Genomic DNA, 16,111 nt, shown 5'->3' with positions numbered 1-16,111 from the left:
ACCGACAGTCCTCCGTCGCTTTGGGCTCCATGCGGACTTCTCTCGTATGTATCTCGATCATCTGGACTCCGTTTGAGGTGATCTTGATCTCGTTGGACTCCGTTTTTCATTGCGGACCTCACTGTAGGCTCAATATAGATTGAATCTTGAGATATCAAATCTTAACAATCTCTATCTCAACTCGATATTCGGTCTTCTCCTGACTTTGAGGGCTTCTAGATCTCCTCGTCCTCATGTCCTAGAGCAATCATCTGCTGATCATGGATGGGCAAATATGAGAGTTGAGCCAGACCGCTCGATCCCATCTCCGTCGTATGCTGTGTTTCTCCTGATCTGAGACCTATTCGGGGCATCATCCTGCGGTAATAGAAATCTCACCTTACGACGTCGCTTCTCATCCTCCCAAGTCTCTTGTCTCATACCCGATCCACCTCCATCTGGAGCTCCACCTCATTCTGAACTTCACCTGGCTCCTGAAGCTCCACCTCACATTGGGCTCTCCACCAGATAATAATGTCCTCTCCTCCCCTTTTTCTCATCCAGTACAATCCTATCACCGCGTAGCACCTTCAGGATTCCTCCACCAGCTACCGTCTTGTAGCCTCTCGAATTCAGTCTACTCAGTGAGATAAGATTCTGTCTAAAATCGGATATGTATTGGACATTCTTCAATCTTCTCACTACACCATTATGTGTCTTCCAGCTAATCGTCCCGATGCCTCTGATCACACAACTCGATCCATCCGGTAGAGAAACAGTGCCCTTATTGTTCTCCATGAAGTCAAACTGCTTATCTCTACAACATACATGATAGGTACATACAGAATCTAAAATCCACTGTTGGAAAAAAGTAGATATCTTGTCAGATATCTCCAGAACATCTCTCTCTGAATTGCTACTGGCCATCGCCACAGCAGCCATCGTCTGATTTTTGAGTTGAGAACAATCTTTGGCTAGATGTCCCAACTCATCACACCGGTAACATCTAGTTTTGCTCAAGTCCCTCCTGGACTTAGACCGTCCTCGTTGCGATCTTCTGTCGCTCCGTCTACCACCTCCTGCTCCTTCAGAAGTCATCAAAGCTGAGCTACTGCCAGCTTAGCTCGAAGCCAGATTCTTCCTCCTGAGAATCTCATTCCAGAGTATCGCCACAGTGACCTCGTCCATCTTGATAGTGCTCTTCCCTACTATAAGAGTAGTCACTAAGGACTTATATGAAGGTGGAAGCGATGCTAGTAAAACCAGCATCCTGATCTTCTCCTCAACATTCTCACCAACGCTGAGAAGATCGGTGAGGATCTTCTGGAAGTGGCTGAGATGCTCTTGTACGCTCTGTCCCTCAATCATCCGCATTCGATAGAACTGCCTGCAGAGGAAATGAGTGTTGGTGAGAGATTTTGCCATGTACAACTTCTCTAGCTTCGACCACAGCACCGTCGGAGAAGTCTTGCTAAGCACATGGATCACCACCTCATCTATTAGGTACATGCAGATGGTACTCACCGCCTGCATCTGTAGCCATTTCCAATTTCGTACCTTCATGATAGTTGACTTCTCCTCGCACAAGAGAGCATCAATCAACCCTTGTTGGATGAGCACGTCCTTCATCCTTGCCGGCCATAAGGAGAAATTGCTCTTTCTATTAAACTTATTGATCTCCAACTTGATTGATCATGTCTTCTCCATCTTCAGTCTTGCTCATCACCACTGCAATCTACGTCTTTGTACCGTCTTGCGCTGACACCAATTGTTGGATGGATATCTGTTCAGGACACCATCTCGCAGGATCTTTTGGATACTGCGCGATGCAGCAGGAAAAAAGAAGAAATAAAATAGAAACAATCAAAATACGTGGATCAGCCAAAAAATGGCTCGTCTCCACAGGACATGCAAACTTCACTATGAGAAAAGAAATATTACAAGAGGAAATCTCACCCTCAATCTTTGTACACCCAATTTTTCTTTTACAGAAAGTTCTCCCTCATAAAAGCTCTCTCTCTAGGAAGATCCTCTGAACTCCTGAAGCGATCGCTGTCTGCTATCCAGGAGCCCTGCTCCTTCTCTCAGCATCGCATACTCTCTCTCTTCACGGGATTCTTTGTTTCCCTGGTTACTGTGCGACCTCATGCAAAAATGAGCCACCACACCATCTCAGTTGAGCATCAAGGCTTTTAAAGGCCTTAAAACCTAATTAGATTAGGTTAAAGACTCCTAATCAAGTCTAAAAAACTTCCTCAGCCATTAGATCGAGACCAAGATCAACCCATACCCTCCGATCGTGCATCGGTCTATGGAACAGTGCCGTGGACCGCAAGAAATGCATGGAAAATGCCCACACGGTCCAGGCCCTCCTCTGTGCACCGCCTGGTCCACGGTGGATCGGGCTGTGGGCTCCCAGCGGTGCGCTAGGCCTGGGCCGGGCACGCGCATGGGCCTGGGCCACGCCCCGCAGGCCCGGGCCTGGGCCGGCCTGCACGGTCGGGCGCCTCATGCCGCCGCCGCTCCACCAGCCCGCCGTCGACTGCCGACGGTCCTCTGCCGCTCTGGATTCCGTGCCGACTTCTCTTGTACGTATTTCGGCCATCTGAATTTCGTTTGAGGTGATCTTGATCTCGTTAGACTCCATTTTTAATCGCGGACCTTACTGTGGGCTCAATATGGATCGAATCTCGAAGCATCAAATTCTAACATTTTCTGGGATTTTCTAATACTTCATCACGTTGGAAATGAACTGCTTTGCAGCCTCCCCGCGGTGCAATCTATGGGGGCAGCAATAAATTGGGTACCATATTGGGAGACAGTCCACGACAACCGTAATGGATCCAAGTTCTCCGACGTTGGATATAGCTAAAGTTCAAGAAAACATTCTCCCACGGACGGCTCAATACTTGCAAGAGTTTAACAAGACCTCCTAGCTCCTTTGTCTTGTTGGCAGGCTAAGTAGGTGCAGACATAATACTATACATCTTCATGCGTTGTTGGCAAATAATAAGTTGTCTCAAGTAACGCCATTGTCCTTTTGAGGATCCTCCTTCCACTTTGTGTCATGACATTCTTTAAGAACCTCTTTCCTTAAATTATCCCACTTAGGCATCAACACCCAATTTCTTTTGATACAAAGGACACTAGTGTTGCTTAAGACAGCTTATTATTGTCCATCCCTCGTCACTTTTTCTTTTCATCATTGCCGTTGATCCACTATGCCGGATGATGTGCAATGCTTCCTCTCATGGGATCTTCGAAGGACTTGGCAACCTTTGGATAAGAGATGGCACAAAAATCCTCCAATATGCAGATGACACCTTGATCTTCACTCATGCTAAGAAGGATTACATTGCCATTTTGAAAATTATTTTATATTGTTTTCAGTTATGCTTAGGTTTGGAAATCAACTATCAGAAGAGCTCTATTTTTGTTGTTGGTACACAGTTGGGCTTTGGGAAGTTCTGTGCATCTTGGCTCAATTACAACTTAACTCCACTACCGATCAAATACCTTAGACTACCTCTTGGTGGGAAGAAGCTATCTGAATCAGATTGGATGGTCTTATTACAATGGGTGGAATCTAAATTTGCTACTTGGAAGGGCAAATGTCTTTCTTTTGTAGGGCGCCTTATTTTGGTTAATTCGGTACTCTCCTCACTCCCTTTGTATTTCATGTCACTCTTCAGACTGCTGGTCTAGATCATTAATAAGTTTGACGCGTTCTTATATTTGGAGTGGTAACTCTTCATCCAATGGAATCACTTGCAAAGTAAATTGGAGAACTGTTTATTTACAAAAAGAGGAGGGTGGTTTAGGCGTCAAAGATATCCATCAAAAGAATACCACTTTACTTGCAAAATGGAGATGGTGAATGCTTATTAAAGAAAATAACCTTTGGAGGAGGCAAGTTAATTTTGCATATCATCGTAAAGTCAGACTATCAAGCTCTTGGAAGCCAATCAAAAAATGCTCAATCTGTGTAGGATGTTATTAGAGCTCTTCCTCCTTTTTGGAATAGGGTTCAACGCATTATTGGTAATGGGCATGAAACTCTATTCTGGAGAGATAACTGGATTTGTGAAGCTCCACTTCAATCTTTTTTCCCATCACTGTTTCTTCGATGTAAGAAGAAGAATGGTAGTGTAGCTCAGTTCTACAACCACAGAAATAGAATATGGAAAATCAAATTGCATCCTTCTGCTGGATCCCAAGATAGAATCGAATTCATACACCTCACTTCCTTGCTCAATAGCATCAGCTTGAACATGGAGAATGACTAATTAAATCAATTGGAAAGCAGATAGCAGCAGCAATTTCTCCTCTTTCTCATTGTATCACTTCCTAAATGCTACTGGTGTCAAGTGCAAATTTGCTTCTTCGCTTTGGAGCATTAGTACCCCTTGGAAGATTAAATGCTTCTTGTGGTTATACTGGAAAAACAAACTCAACATTAGAGAACTGCTAGGGAAAAATACTGGACGTTTCTTGGGTGGTTGTGCTATCTATAACCAGGTGCCTGAATCTACTGATCATCTCTTCTCCTCCTGCCTCTTCTTCTCTAGCATTTGGAAGGTTCTCTACTCTGCTTTAGGAGTACTTCATCCACAATCTTCTTTTAAATTTCTGTGTTTGGAGTGGATTAAAAGGAACATTTTGAAGAAGATACAACTAGCGATCTTAATACTACTTACAGCAGTGGCTTGGAATTGTTGGAAACAACGTAATGCAAAATTTTTTCTTCATAAAAATTCATCCATTTATTTAATGGTTATTGATGCTCTTAACTATTTCAAAGACTGATCCCTGCTTTGCAAAAGCTCAGAGTTACCAAAATTTACAAAAGTTTGGACAAAGATTAAAGCAATACCTATAACGAATCTCTCGAATCTCTAATGCTTATCCTTTGGCTCAATATCTTTTGCATATGTGTTGAAGTTGTCACTCAGCTACTCTCTCGTCCTTCAATTTTAGAAAATGCATATGGCACGTCACATGCAGAATCACCGTATCTCTCCGATGTGAGCTTGGTGCAAACAGAATGATACTTCCCTATCAAGAGGCTGGCACAAGTTAAAAAGCTTGGTTGGCATTTTTCCAGTACTTATCATTAAATGGAGGTGCACTTTTAGAATTCTACCTTTTTTTTTCTTATTTCAGGCTATTGGAACAAAGAAATTAAGTTACTCTTAGCTGGTTTCTACTCTGTATTTCCACATCGCTTTCACTTGAGTCTTGATACATATATCCATGTTGTTAGGCAGGTAGCCTAGCACTTGTTTTATTTTATCTTTTTCTTTTATTGGATTACATTACTGGATCTAGCTCTGTAACCTTCCTTTGTAATCTTCTCTTTGTTTACAATATAGGCTGAGTGGTTTTTACCTCCTTTTTCCTCAAAAAAAAATTATTGTCCATCTCTGTTCTTCTTCCTCCCTCTCCCTTCTACTCCCTCCTCCCCTCCTTCTCTAGCTCTCTCTATATTGGTACGCCCTAGAATGGGATGGTATGGACCCATACCGTGCCAAACTAATCAGCAGCTTGTACCCTCTCCGGTATTGGTTCGGCAAATCTTGTTTTAGATGTTTGCTGGATATTTTGATGGCTTATAAGTATCTTTGTATCTAGAGAATTCTAACAAATTAGATGAAGGACAAGTGGCACAATCCCAGTCACCATGGATCCTTTTTTTAAATCTATATAAGGAGGAATTCTCATTTGCAACCCAACTTCTCATGGTAGAGAGCCCCTTGGAGAGAGAAAACTCCCCAAGCATCTTGTATTCTTCTTATTTGTAATAGCGGTCCTTTTCTAATATCTTCCCACTCTCTTGCAGCTCCACTTGAAAGCTTTGCCTAAGAGGTGTAGGCTTACTGGGCTACGCAGAGGTAGTCCAAGCACCCGCTCTGGATTGGGCAAATTCCATGAGACCACGGCACCATGTCGACTTTTCAGCGATCAATGGTGATAACTTTATCAAGGCTAAAGACACAAAAGAAGCCGTAAGGAGGCAGCCAGCCAAGGTTAAAGGTGCTGGAGTTAAGATGTCATTGCCAGTGGCTTCGGTTGATCTCTCCGCTTTCCCAGTTTCTATTGGTAAGGACAAAAGCACTCGCCTGACACAACCAGAGAAAGAGTGGTCCATCTTCAGCAGACTTTACTCCCTGGAAAAGGGTTCGAGCTGATTTAGTGAAGACTCAGAAACCCGCATCATTAAGGAACATTTAGAGGGAACAGGAAAAGAAAGCAGCATTGGATTCCAATGCCAAATCCCGCCAAGGTCCAATCAGGTAGGAATGGTCATGTGAATAATTATTCTTGGCCATTTCGTGAATCATCCCCATCCAAGGTTGTACCTTCCATCCAAATGAAGGTTGCATCAACCATGAAAAAACAACAGAACTACTGCTCCATCAAAATCTAAAATGGGGAACGATCTATTTTGGGGTCCAATTGACCAATCAAATCAAGGCAGTATGCTCTTAACATTATTTGTTTAATTTATTTTATATTCTAGTTTTATTTTCACATTGCATCGCTGCATTTTCAGCTTGTTTGGATTATTGTGGCTTTTTCATATTAATCTTTCTGGCAGAAGTAGGAAGGATAAAGTGTGCTGCTGATGCTGATCAGATTTTTGATATCTTTTTCTTTTAACACACACACACACACACCCACCCACCAAGTCAAGCAATGCAGAACCCATCAACGTAATAAAGTGATAATGGCTGCGGCTCTGATACTCGGCTTGCAAGGCCAAACCAACATCTCAATGTTTGTCACTTGAAACTGTATACCTTCCCTGGAATCAAGTAGAGAGAGAGAAGCAAAGAAACTAATCAACAACGTAGATAGAAGGGACGAAGGGCGGAAACTCGTCGTCGACGTCCCCGAGCAAGCCCTAGCGCCGGGCGGGGAGGCCGGACCTGGTTGGCACTTTAGTGAAGAGAGATCAACCCACGATGCCAGCCACCACCAGGCAGCTCACCGCCTCCGCCGCCCCAATCGACACCCCAGGCCCAAGCGGGAGACAAGCAACCGGTCGTCTTGAGCGTGTAAAGCGACAGTCCGATCACCGGCTTCGCCAAAAGGCCCGCCACCGACGGCACTCTCCGCGTCCTTCGCATTTCAAGTGACCGCAGCATTCTTGGAGGCGACGCCATCTACGGTGGGGAGGAAGCCGGAGCTTTCCGTCTCTCGCGTTCGTCCTCGTTGCCGTCGAGGGGCCATTCGTTTCGTCTGCGCTTCGACCGTCCGATTAAAGACCAGGAATGATGACCTGCACCACAAGATGATAACCACAACATTCAGACCATCTGAAAAGTCGGGCGGAGATTACTCAACTAGGACACTATTCCTGGTCAAGTTTGGTGCGATCTATGAGTCATGTGACCACTGACAAAGTGGACGCGGACCCAGCAAATACGAATAAGACAGAGGCCCAGCAAATTCTTCGGCTTTTGAAGTGGTCTGAGCTGGAGGAACAGTGATTGCTGATGTTAAATGGTTACCTTGCAATCAAAAATTTCGAAGAATTTATAATTAACACTCATTCTGTCCACACGTGACTCGGATCCTTTTTAGAGGAGATTAAGACGGCCGAATTTATAGATTGTTCTTCTCTAAGTTTCTAATTATTAATTCGACCATTTCATCACGTGCCACAAAATAATAAAAGGCTTAATTCAGAGTAATTTTGCCCATGGCCACAGATATGTTCCAAAGGCCGAAACTGTCATGGACCTGAGCCCTGCAAGCCATGTCTACTAGACAAAAACCTAAACCTAATTTTGCTGCAGTGGTTTGGACCGACCGAACCCGCTCACATCCGGTAAATGATGAATGCATGATTATAAAGGCAGAGATTTGAGGAGATAAATGATACAGATTATATGATCCAACAACTACACGATATGATGAGAGAAGGGTCCCCGTGGGTTAGCCACCTATCACACAAAGAACAGATCCAATCGATAACAAAGCTTGTCAGCGAAACCGCCTTCGGATGTGATACGGGCCTGCTTGTGGTCCCCAACAGTGACAAATTGCAAAACGCCCTCTTTCACACGCGCGAGCGCGCGCACACACACACACACACATATATATATATATATATATATATATATATATATATATATATATATATATATATATATATATAATTGCTCCAACCGGGCCCACTACAACCGTGTGAGGCAGAGCGGTACCAACACTCATAGGCAATCAACCACAGCTGGCCACCAAAGCCTCCACCAGTCAACAATCGGATTAGAGCCATCTCACCTCCAACAGGATATTCGTCATTTTTTATACATCCCAACAAGCACCAGATGAGCCTCTGAGCTGTACCCGACGCCACATCCAGACAAAACACAGCTCCTAAGCCCTAGCCAATCCCTTCACTCTGATAGGTAACATGACCAGCGGGTGAACAGAGCACCAACAATAAGTCAATGGTGGATTGGCGGAACCATCCAACCCCACACTATTAAAAATAGAGAGAGATACGTCAAGACTGCTGCAATGACACTCATCCAGCATCCAATGGACGTGACATGTAAAAACACACAAGCAAGAGATAGTCGTAAAATAATCTTACCGCCCTCATTAAGGCATCAAATTTCCTGCAACACATGCTCAACTCCCCCGTCCGTATGCGCCGCGAGACCTGGAAGAAAAAGAAAGCATCTGCCAACGCCACACCAACACCAAACACAGAGCGTCAGAATAAATGCTTTGAGGCAAGCGGAAACAGAGATGCGGCACTCCAAACAGGTACCAGAGAAGTTAACCAAGAAGAAACAACTCGCCCATTGCCGAGTCTACAAAATTCAAACAGTACGCAACGGCTACTTGTCTTTTGAACCTTCTGATCTATTTGGAGGGAAAACTCAAACCCCACTTATCTATATATAACTGTCATTTGAAAGTAAGGGCTGTAACGGTCGACTAAGGAACCGGGTTCTTACAGGAACACTAACGAACTTTCGAAATAAGGAGGGAATAAACCAAGCTACAAAGTCATTCCCTCCAAGTTTTAAACTACCAAATTCAAGTCTACACAAACATAGATAAAAGGGAAAAAAACCCACCCCTTGTTTCTTCTACCAGCATCCATGTACACTGCTGCTGAAACATCATCAGTGATGCTTTGAAGACCTCAAATCCTCAACACTGTCATCATCTTCTTCATCTCTCTTCCTCTTGTTGGGTTGAGAAGATGAAGGAATGTGTGGCAGGACCCCATTGTTGTGATTATCCTCATCATCATCAACTTCATCATCATCAACCTCGTCTTCATCTTCTTCATTGCAAGCATCAAAATCACTTCCTCCAATCTCATCCACAGGTTGAGCAATCGGCTGCACTAGATATTCTGTTCCGAGATCCTCTTCCTGCAAAAAACAATATCAGAAACCGCCATTGCATGCATTAATTAAAATGGGGAGTAAAGGTTTTAAAACAAATCAACACATTAAGACAAAACCAAAAAAAAAAATGAACACAAGACAGGCATTTGAAAAAAAGGAAAGGAGAACAGATGAACGACAGCAGAGCATCCATTAAACGTAAAAATTTAAAATAAATATAAAATAAAATAAAATAAAACAATGAAACAGGAAATATGATTGTAAAGAACTAAAGGACAAAGTTGAACCTATGCATGTCAACATCTAGCCAAGTGAAGAAATCTCAAATGCCAGGGAAATAGCATAAGAGAAGTTCCATTATTGCTTGCATCAAAATTACTCCAAACATCAGGCACAAACATATTATATTCAAATTCTTCAGCATGACATCCAAAATAAAAATCATAACTGCAAATTAGAAAGCATACTTTGAATTTACAAAAATTATAAACTCCACAAGCATAGGTCAGCAACAGATTATACAAAAAGAAAATAATGAAAATTAACTTATTTTTAAGAACTAATAGTCAAGCAAGAATGATGATCCAAAAGAAAAACATATACAATCAGCTTAACCCTCAGATATTTATTAAACCATTACCAAAAAATCACTGAAAAGCAGTAGAGTAGACAAGGATGCAGGGATAAAAGCAAAAAGGAACAGCTTACCAAACAATAACAAATAAATAAAATAAATGCACTACTAAGTTACAGCAGATTTTTAATTACAGAGTCAATGACCTAGGCAAACGCCATCAACCATAAAATTGTAAAAACTTGTCCAAAAGTAATGCTAAGTCATTCATATTGAGCCTTGGAAATGAAGAATACTTCCAGCAGAGTCCTAAAATACATGATATCTAAACTCATATAACCAAAACTGACCTAGAGGCACTAATATCCAGACCAAGGACAAAAAAATATGCTTAACGATTCCAAGACATACAACGTGATAAAAAAAATTAATGTACAATTATGATACTTCAAATACATTTATTTACATACTCAAATTCATATATCCTTGCACATATGTAACAAAATTTAAAAAAAAAAAGAACTGAAACTTCCATATTCTTCTAGCCTTCCAAAGGCATATCTGCTAAAACATGTAAAATACTCAATGTAACTATTCATGTTCAGAGAGCAATTGTAAGCCCTAAGCCACAAAAAAAGGAGGCAAAAAGCCTGATCCCTTTTCTTTTGCCTTTTCTGGGTCGACACATCTTAATAGCACAGTAAAACCACATTAGCAGATAATACAAAAGAGCTAACCCATTTCTTAAGCCACACTATCAACCAACAAAACACACCAGAATAACTTTTTAAAAAAAATACTCATAAAACCCAATTCCTTGACTTTAACTTTTTGAGTCAACACACATCTTACTAGCATGGCAAAGCCCTGTTAGCTGAAAAAAAGAAACAGTTAATCTACTTCCTAAGTCATACCATCAACCAATGAAATCAACTTGCCAGAATCAAAACACTCATAAAATCACCAAGAGTATATCAGATAATAATTTTGCAGATTAAAGCTAAACACAAAATAACATAATAGAAGTTTGAAACTATTAATAACAAACACGCATTCCATCTTAAACCATCTCAATCAAAATAGTGAAGTTCCCCTCCGTGAGGACGGCAAACATAATTTTGTGCCTTAACTGTGTTTGCGAAAATATATATATATATCATCCATGCATGTGGTGAGATCCAAATAATACTGCTGTCAGATCATAAACATGCCAACTCACATCCTGAAGCTATTTCACCATGACTAACCCAACTAGAACCTGTCAACATATTAATCAAAATATGCCTCTTCTGTTATTTTCATATGCTACCCAGTAATCAAAGCATATTACGGTTGCAGATAATTTTGCAGAAGAAATTTAAGAACAGAAAAATTAGAAAAGAGAAACTATCTTCTAGTTTCATAATACTTGTAAGTGAATCAGAGACAAATAACAGAATATGGAATTATATGCCAACCCCAACTAAGACATAGCATGTCTTTGCAATTAAAAATAAAAAAATTAGAAACACACACACACACACACACACAGAGAGATCAGAAATGTCAAATATTGCATCAAAGGATAACAGCACACTGCTTCCAAACGAAGAAAATGAATCCCCGTAGATCAACATTGTAAACACAAAATACATAAAATTTCTGCATAAATATTGAATAACAGGTTAGACTAAGACACTGAACACACAACATCTCTAAATCAATTAAGAGAATATATTTCTTAATCAAAATGATATATAAAATAGTTACTGAAAGCAGAGTAAAATGGGAATATACCTCATCTTCATCCTCACCATCACCCTCCTCATACTCCCTATCCTCCTCCACTCCCTGCTCATCCTCCTCACCAATCTCCCCGTTTCCATCCTCCTCCCCCTGCTCATGCCCATCAATCTCCCCTTCCGTGCTCGTCAACCTCCCCGTGCTCCCAGGCTCACCATCATCCTCTTCATCCTCCACATCCTCCTCATCTTCATCCCCATCCCCATCCCCATCCTCCTCCTCATCATCCTCTTCATCTATCTCATCCTCCCCAACCTCCTCGACCCCATCAGCATCGTCATCACTGTCCCCGACATCATGCACCTCGACCACATCGTCATCTTCCCCTTCCTCCTCATCGATCTCCTCCACCAAATCCTCTTCCTCCTCATCTTCATCCTCCACATCCTCCTCTTCGTCCTCTTCCTCGTCCTCCATATCAGTGGAAGCTGCTCCAACCGGCGCCACCCGGAACCCATTCGATAGGTGGTGATGTGACCCCCGCCCCAGTCCATTGGCCTCCACCCTCCTACCACTCTCTGTCTCCTCCTCATCAGCGTCACTCTCACCGTCCTCATCCACATCGACAATCGCAACCACTCTACCACTTCCTCCAACGCCATTCACCGACCTTCCGGCCCGATCCCCACCATCAACCTCGCCGCTCCCCGGATCCTCCTCCTCCTCTTCGTCATCTTCCTCGTCCTCCTCCTCGTCATCCGACTCTGGCCGCTCGTTCTCATCAGCATCCATCTTGTCAAGATACCTCAACGTCCGGATCATCCCGAACACCCTGGATCGGTAGTCCTTGACCCTGGTAACGGGGCACTCGTAGAGATCCAGCGACACGAGACGAAGCTGGGCGAGAGGCGCGAGATCCTCGAGGAACTGGATCCGATTGTTGGAGAGATCGAGATCCCGCAGCGAATCAAGCCCGGCCTCCACCAGAAACTCGAGCCCGCCAGCGATCCGGTTATCGGAGAGGATAAGCCGCTGTAGGTTCCGGAGTCGCGGGAACTTCTCCAGCGACGAGACCCCGATGTTGGCGATCGAGAGATGCTCCAGGCTCTGGTACCTCTCCAGCAGCCCCGGCGGCGGAAGCCGCCCCTGGAGGCACTTCACCGCCCCATCTAGGGTTAGGGTTCGCGGCGCCGAGGACGAGTCCGCCTGTCCTTCGAGGGCCGTCTCCACGGCTCTCTCCCAGGCCTCGTCCATTCCTAAAAACCAATGCACAAACCTTATATGCCCAATCCCAATCCAAAAATCCCCAAAAAAAAACACCAAGAATAAGCGATCAAGACCTCTCAATCGACCAAGCTCCCCCCCAACCCCGGAATCCAAAAATCAATCGATTACACTCATCAATAAAGAACAAGGAAGCAAGGAGAAATGGAAGAGGAGAAAGAAAAGACCTAACGCTAGATTCAGCAAGAAGGGGACGAGCGAAGAAACCTTGAGCCTCACCCCAGGAGTTGGAGAAATTTACAATTTTTCCCTCTAATTTTCTTCTCCCCTCCCTCCTCTATCCAGCGAGCCCTCCAGAGAAAAAACACCCTCGCAACGAGTCCGCGATGCGCTTTCGTTTGTTTTCCTGCTCTCCCTCTCTCCGCCCCCTCCTGCTCTCTCTCTCCTGTCTCCCCCTCTCCGCCCCAACCCCAGCCCTTTATTTCTTTTTTATTTTAATTTAAGTTTTTATTTTTTATTTATTTAAATTTTGGTTGGGTTCGATGGCTCGGGATGAAGTGTTGGATTCGAGCCCGGCAATTATTAGATGGAGATGAACCGGATCTGCACGGAATAGGGGTGGGACGTTTTTATTTTATTTTTGATGGCCAAGCAAATGAGAATCTTTGAATGAGATATCGCGGATTGATGACGTGGATCATTTGAACGATAGATGTGGGGTTGAGTACGTTGTGTTTTTTTTTGTGAGAAAGAGAAAGAGAAATGCGTTTGACTAGTGTCAGTAGAGATTTTTTTTTTTTTTCTGAATTGTGATTGAGGATTTAAGAAAATAGATAATATCGATAGAGAAAATGTGTGAGCCCGTATCTGTCACAAATGGAGATGATGATCGTTAACTGAAGTCCATCCAAATTTATCCTAACAATAATGACCTAACTAATATGTTTTCTTGTATTATTTTCCTTAATGTTATGACAATTAGTCCTTTGCCCAAGCATTGACTTCCCAATGTAGTATGTTTCCTTGCATTGTTTTCATTAATATTGAGAATAAAGTGGTATGTCATGTAATAAGAATTTGCTGGTCTACATATAAATCTAACACGTTGCAGCACATTCCTGGCTCTGATCAAGATAGCTGGAGTTGCATGGAGGCCACAAACATCGTGAGACCTATAAAATAAATTTTGTCGGAGTGGGCTCCAGTGGAAATCTTCCGATGTTCCAATAAAAAAACTAGAACAAAAAAGAAGAAACACAAAAAATATTATGTACATATCTTGAGGATTTTTTTAAGACCTCTATTTATGGATAGAAATAAGAGTCGTTTGGAGGCGATATTCTTGATCTATCCCCGCCGATTGGAGCGCATAGAAAGGTGTAGCTCCGAGCACTATTGTTAGATTTTTTTTTTGGGGAGGGGGTAAAAACTACCGTTAGATTTTTGTCGGCGCATGTATGTGTTATTATCTAAGTTGGATATGATTGATAAGAATGACAGTGAATTAGATAATATTCATTCGAATTTATTTTTATATTTAAATTTATTTAAATTTAAATAAAAAATTAAATATTTAATTAATATTGATATTTATATCCATGTCTGTTTAGAAAAAGAAATGAATATAAATTTGGATAGATAATTATATATTTTTTTAAATATCTAATTATATTTATAATCTTATTTATAAATTTGTATATTATCTTTCACACTTATCTTCTATTCTGATTGGATCTTATTTTGCAGGACTCACAATGCTCGCGGCCTCTATTTAACTCTAGACATTCCGATCAGGGTAGAAATCTGCCGCAATATAATGGTTTCAAACGAGGGAGATCTTTCACAATCAAATTTGCTATCACCTACAATGGAGATTGGGTTTCATTCGACGGCTTTTTTTTTTTTTTTTTTTGATAGTTCGGCTCCTTTTCTTTTGTTTGCAATATCTCCATTATTACTTTGTGCAAGATAAATGATCTTTTTGTGAGGTCATGGAACATGGCGATAATCCATGCCTTGGTGCATCAGCAAATGCCACACAAAAGAGACGGTAGGTTGCATGTGTGATGTATTATAATATGTGGCGCACAAAAAATGCTGCTAATGGTGCTCAATCATGCCAAAACATTTGTGTTTCAATTTGATGGCTTGAAAACAAAAATGAATCGTGCCGTTGGTGTTGCAGGTAGTGATCCAACCAACTCTTTAAAAATTGCACCAACCTCCAGGCATCACACTGTTCCTATCAACTGCATGGCATTCATGATTCAGTGGTACCTTAGAGTATTACTCTAACATAATTTGGTTATAGTAATATAAGTATTCTAATTAATGGCCTGCTAGAGGCAAAGTGGGGAGCTTATACATGTTGTTTTTTGTTTTTGCTTTCACAGCAGGTACATACGTATAATTGCCCATCAAAAGCTATGGAAAGCATAACTTTAATTTCATATATATTCGAGGCAAGCTGGGCATGATTGACCAATAAATCTTTTTTTTGATAAAGTGAGCATGTTATACTTCATTCAGAAAACAGAGTAACACATACAAAGTTTGCATGACACGGTAGGTGGTGCCAGAAATAGCGAAAGAACTGTAAATATAAAATATACAGTAACAAAGCACAGAAGAAGTTTGATCCCAAAAAAAAAATACTGTTGGCCCAGCTGTGACCGTAATAGAAAACTTCCAAGACAAAAACTCTTTGTTTGTCCGATTTCACTTTGAGGAGGTGTTTGGTTTACAACCGGAATCAGAAATCAAAATAAGAATTAGAATCGAAATCGCAATGAATTGAAATCTGAATTAGAATAACAAAATTGTTCAGAATTGAAATTAGAATTGGAATAAAAATTTGAATTTTTAAGAGATAGTAGGGATTGAAGTTTAGATAAACCGAGTCATTTCTATTTCATTCCAAATCAAAATTGGAATGGAACTCCTTCCAACCAAATGATTGTAATAGAAGTCACTCATTCTCATTCCGATTGTAGACCCCAACTTCCTCCAACCAAATATTCTTGAGGACTCATTTGGTTTGCAGGAAATTGAGAAGAGAAGAGGCAGTTCTTGCGAAATGAAGAGGAGGCCCTTTATTTGGTTGGAGTTTTAAGAGAATAGAGAATGAAAAAAATTCTTTCCAATAGAAGTCACTTCACATATTTTATGAGAAGTGGAAACCTATGGGTGATGGATTTTGATACTTCCTGTGGGATGAAAGTTGTGGTACTTTTTTCTT

At 41.7% G+C, this 16,111-nt stretch overlaps 1 protein-coding gene across 4 annotated transcripts; it reads right to left on the bottom strand.

Moving 5' to 3' along the window:
• Positions 1–6,693: 6,693 nt before the first annotated feature.
• LOC105058142 (uncharacterized) lies at positions 6,694–13,343 on the bottom strand. 4 transcript variants are annotated; one of them, XM_073249171.1, is made up of 5 exons: positions 13,101–13,343; positions 11,704–12,905; positions 9,075–9,377; positions 8,582–8,670; positions 6,694–7,261 (listed from the first exon to the last, which is right to left on the bottom strand). In XM_073249171.1, exons 2-3 carry the CDS (start codon positions 12,901–12,903, stop codon positions 9,123–9,125), a joined length of 1,455 nt encoding a protein of 484 aa, XP_073105272.1. In that variant the 5' UTR covers positions 12,904–12,905; positions 13,101–13,343; the 3' UTR covers positions 6,694–7,261; positions 8,582–8,670; positions 9,075–9,122. The 4 variants fall into 4 exon arrangements, with proteins under 4 accessions (XP_073105272.1, XP_019710754.1, XP_073105271.1 ...); XM_073249170.1 differs by lacking the exon at positions 6,694–7,261 and adding an exon at positions 7,934–8,467 and having other exon boundaries at positions 11,704–13,330; XM_019855195.3 differs by lacking the exon at positions 8,582–8,670 and having other exon boundaries at positions 11,704–13,330.
• Positions 13,344–16,111: the final 2,768 nt, after the last annotated feature.

Source organism: Elaeis guineensis, chromosome 15 (genome assembly GCF_000442705.2).
Source record: "Elaeis guineensis isolate ETL-2024a chromosome 15, EG11, whole genome shotgun sequence".
Taxonomy (NCBI): Eukaryota; Viridiplantae; Streptophyta; class Magnoliopsida; order Arecales; family Arecaceae; genus Elaeis; species Elaeis guineensis.
Note: the sequence above shows the minus strand (reverse complement) of the source record. Positions and strands in the feature narration are given on the sequence as shown.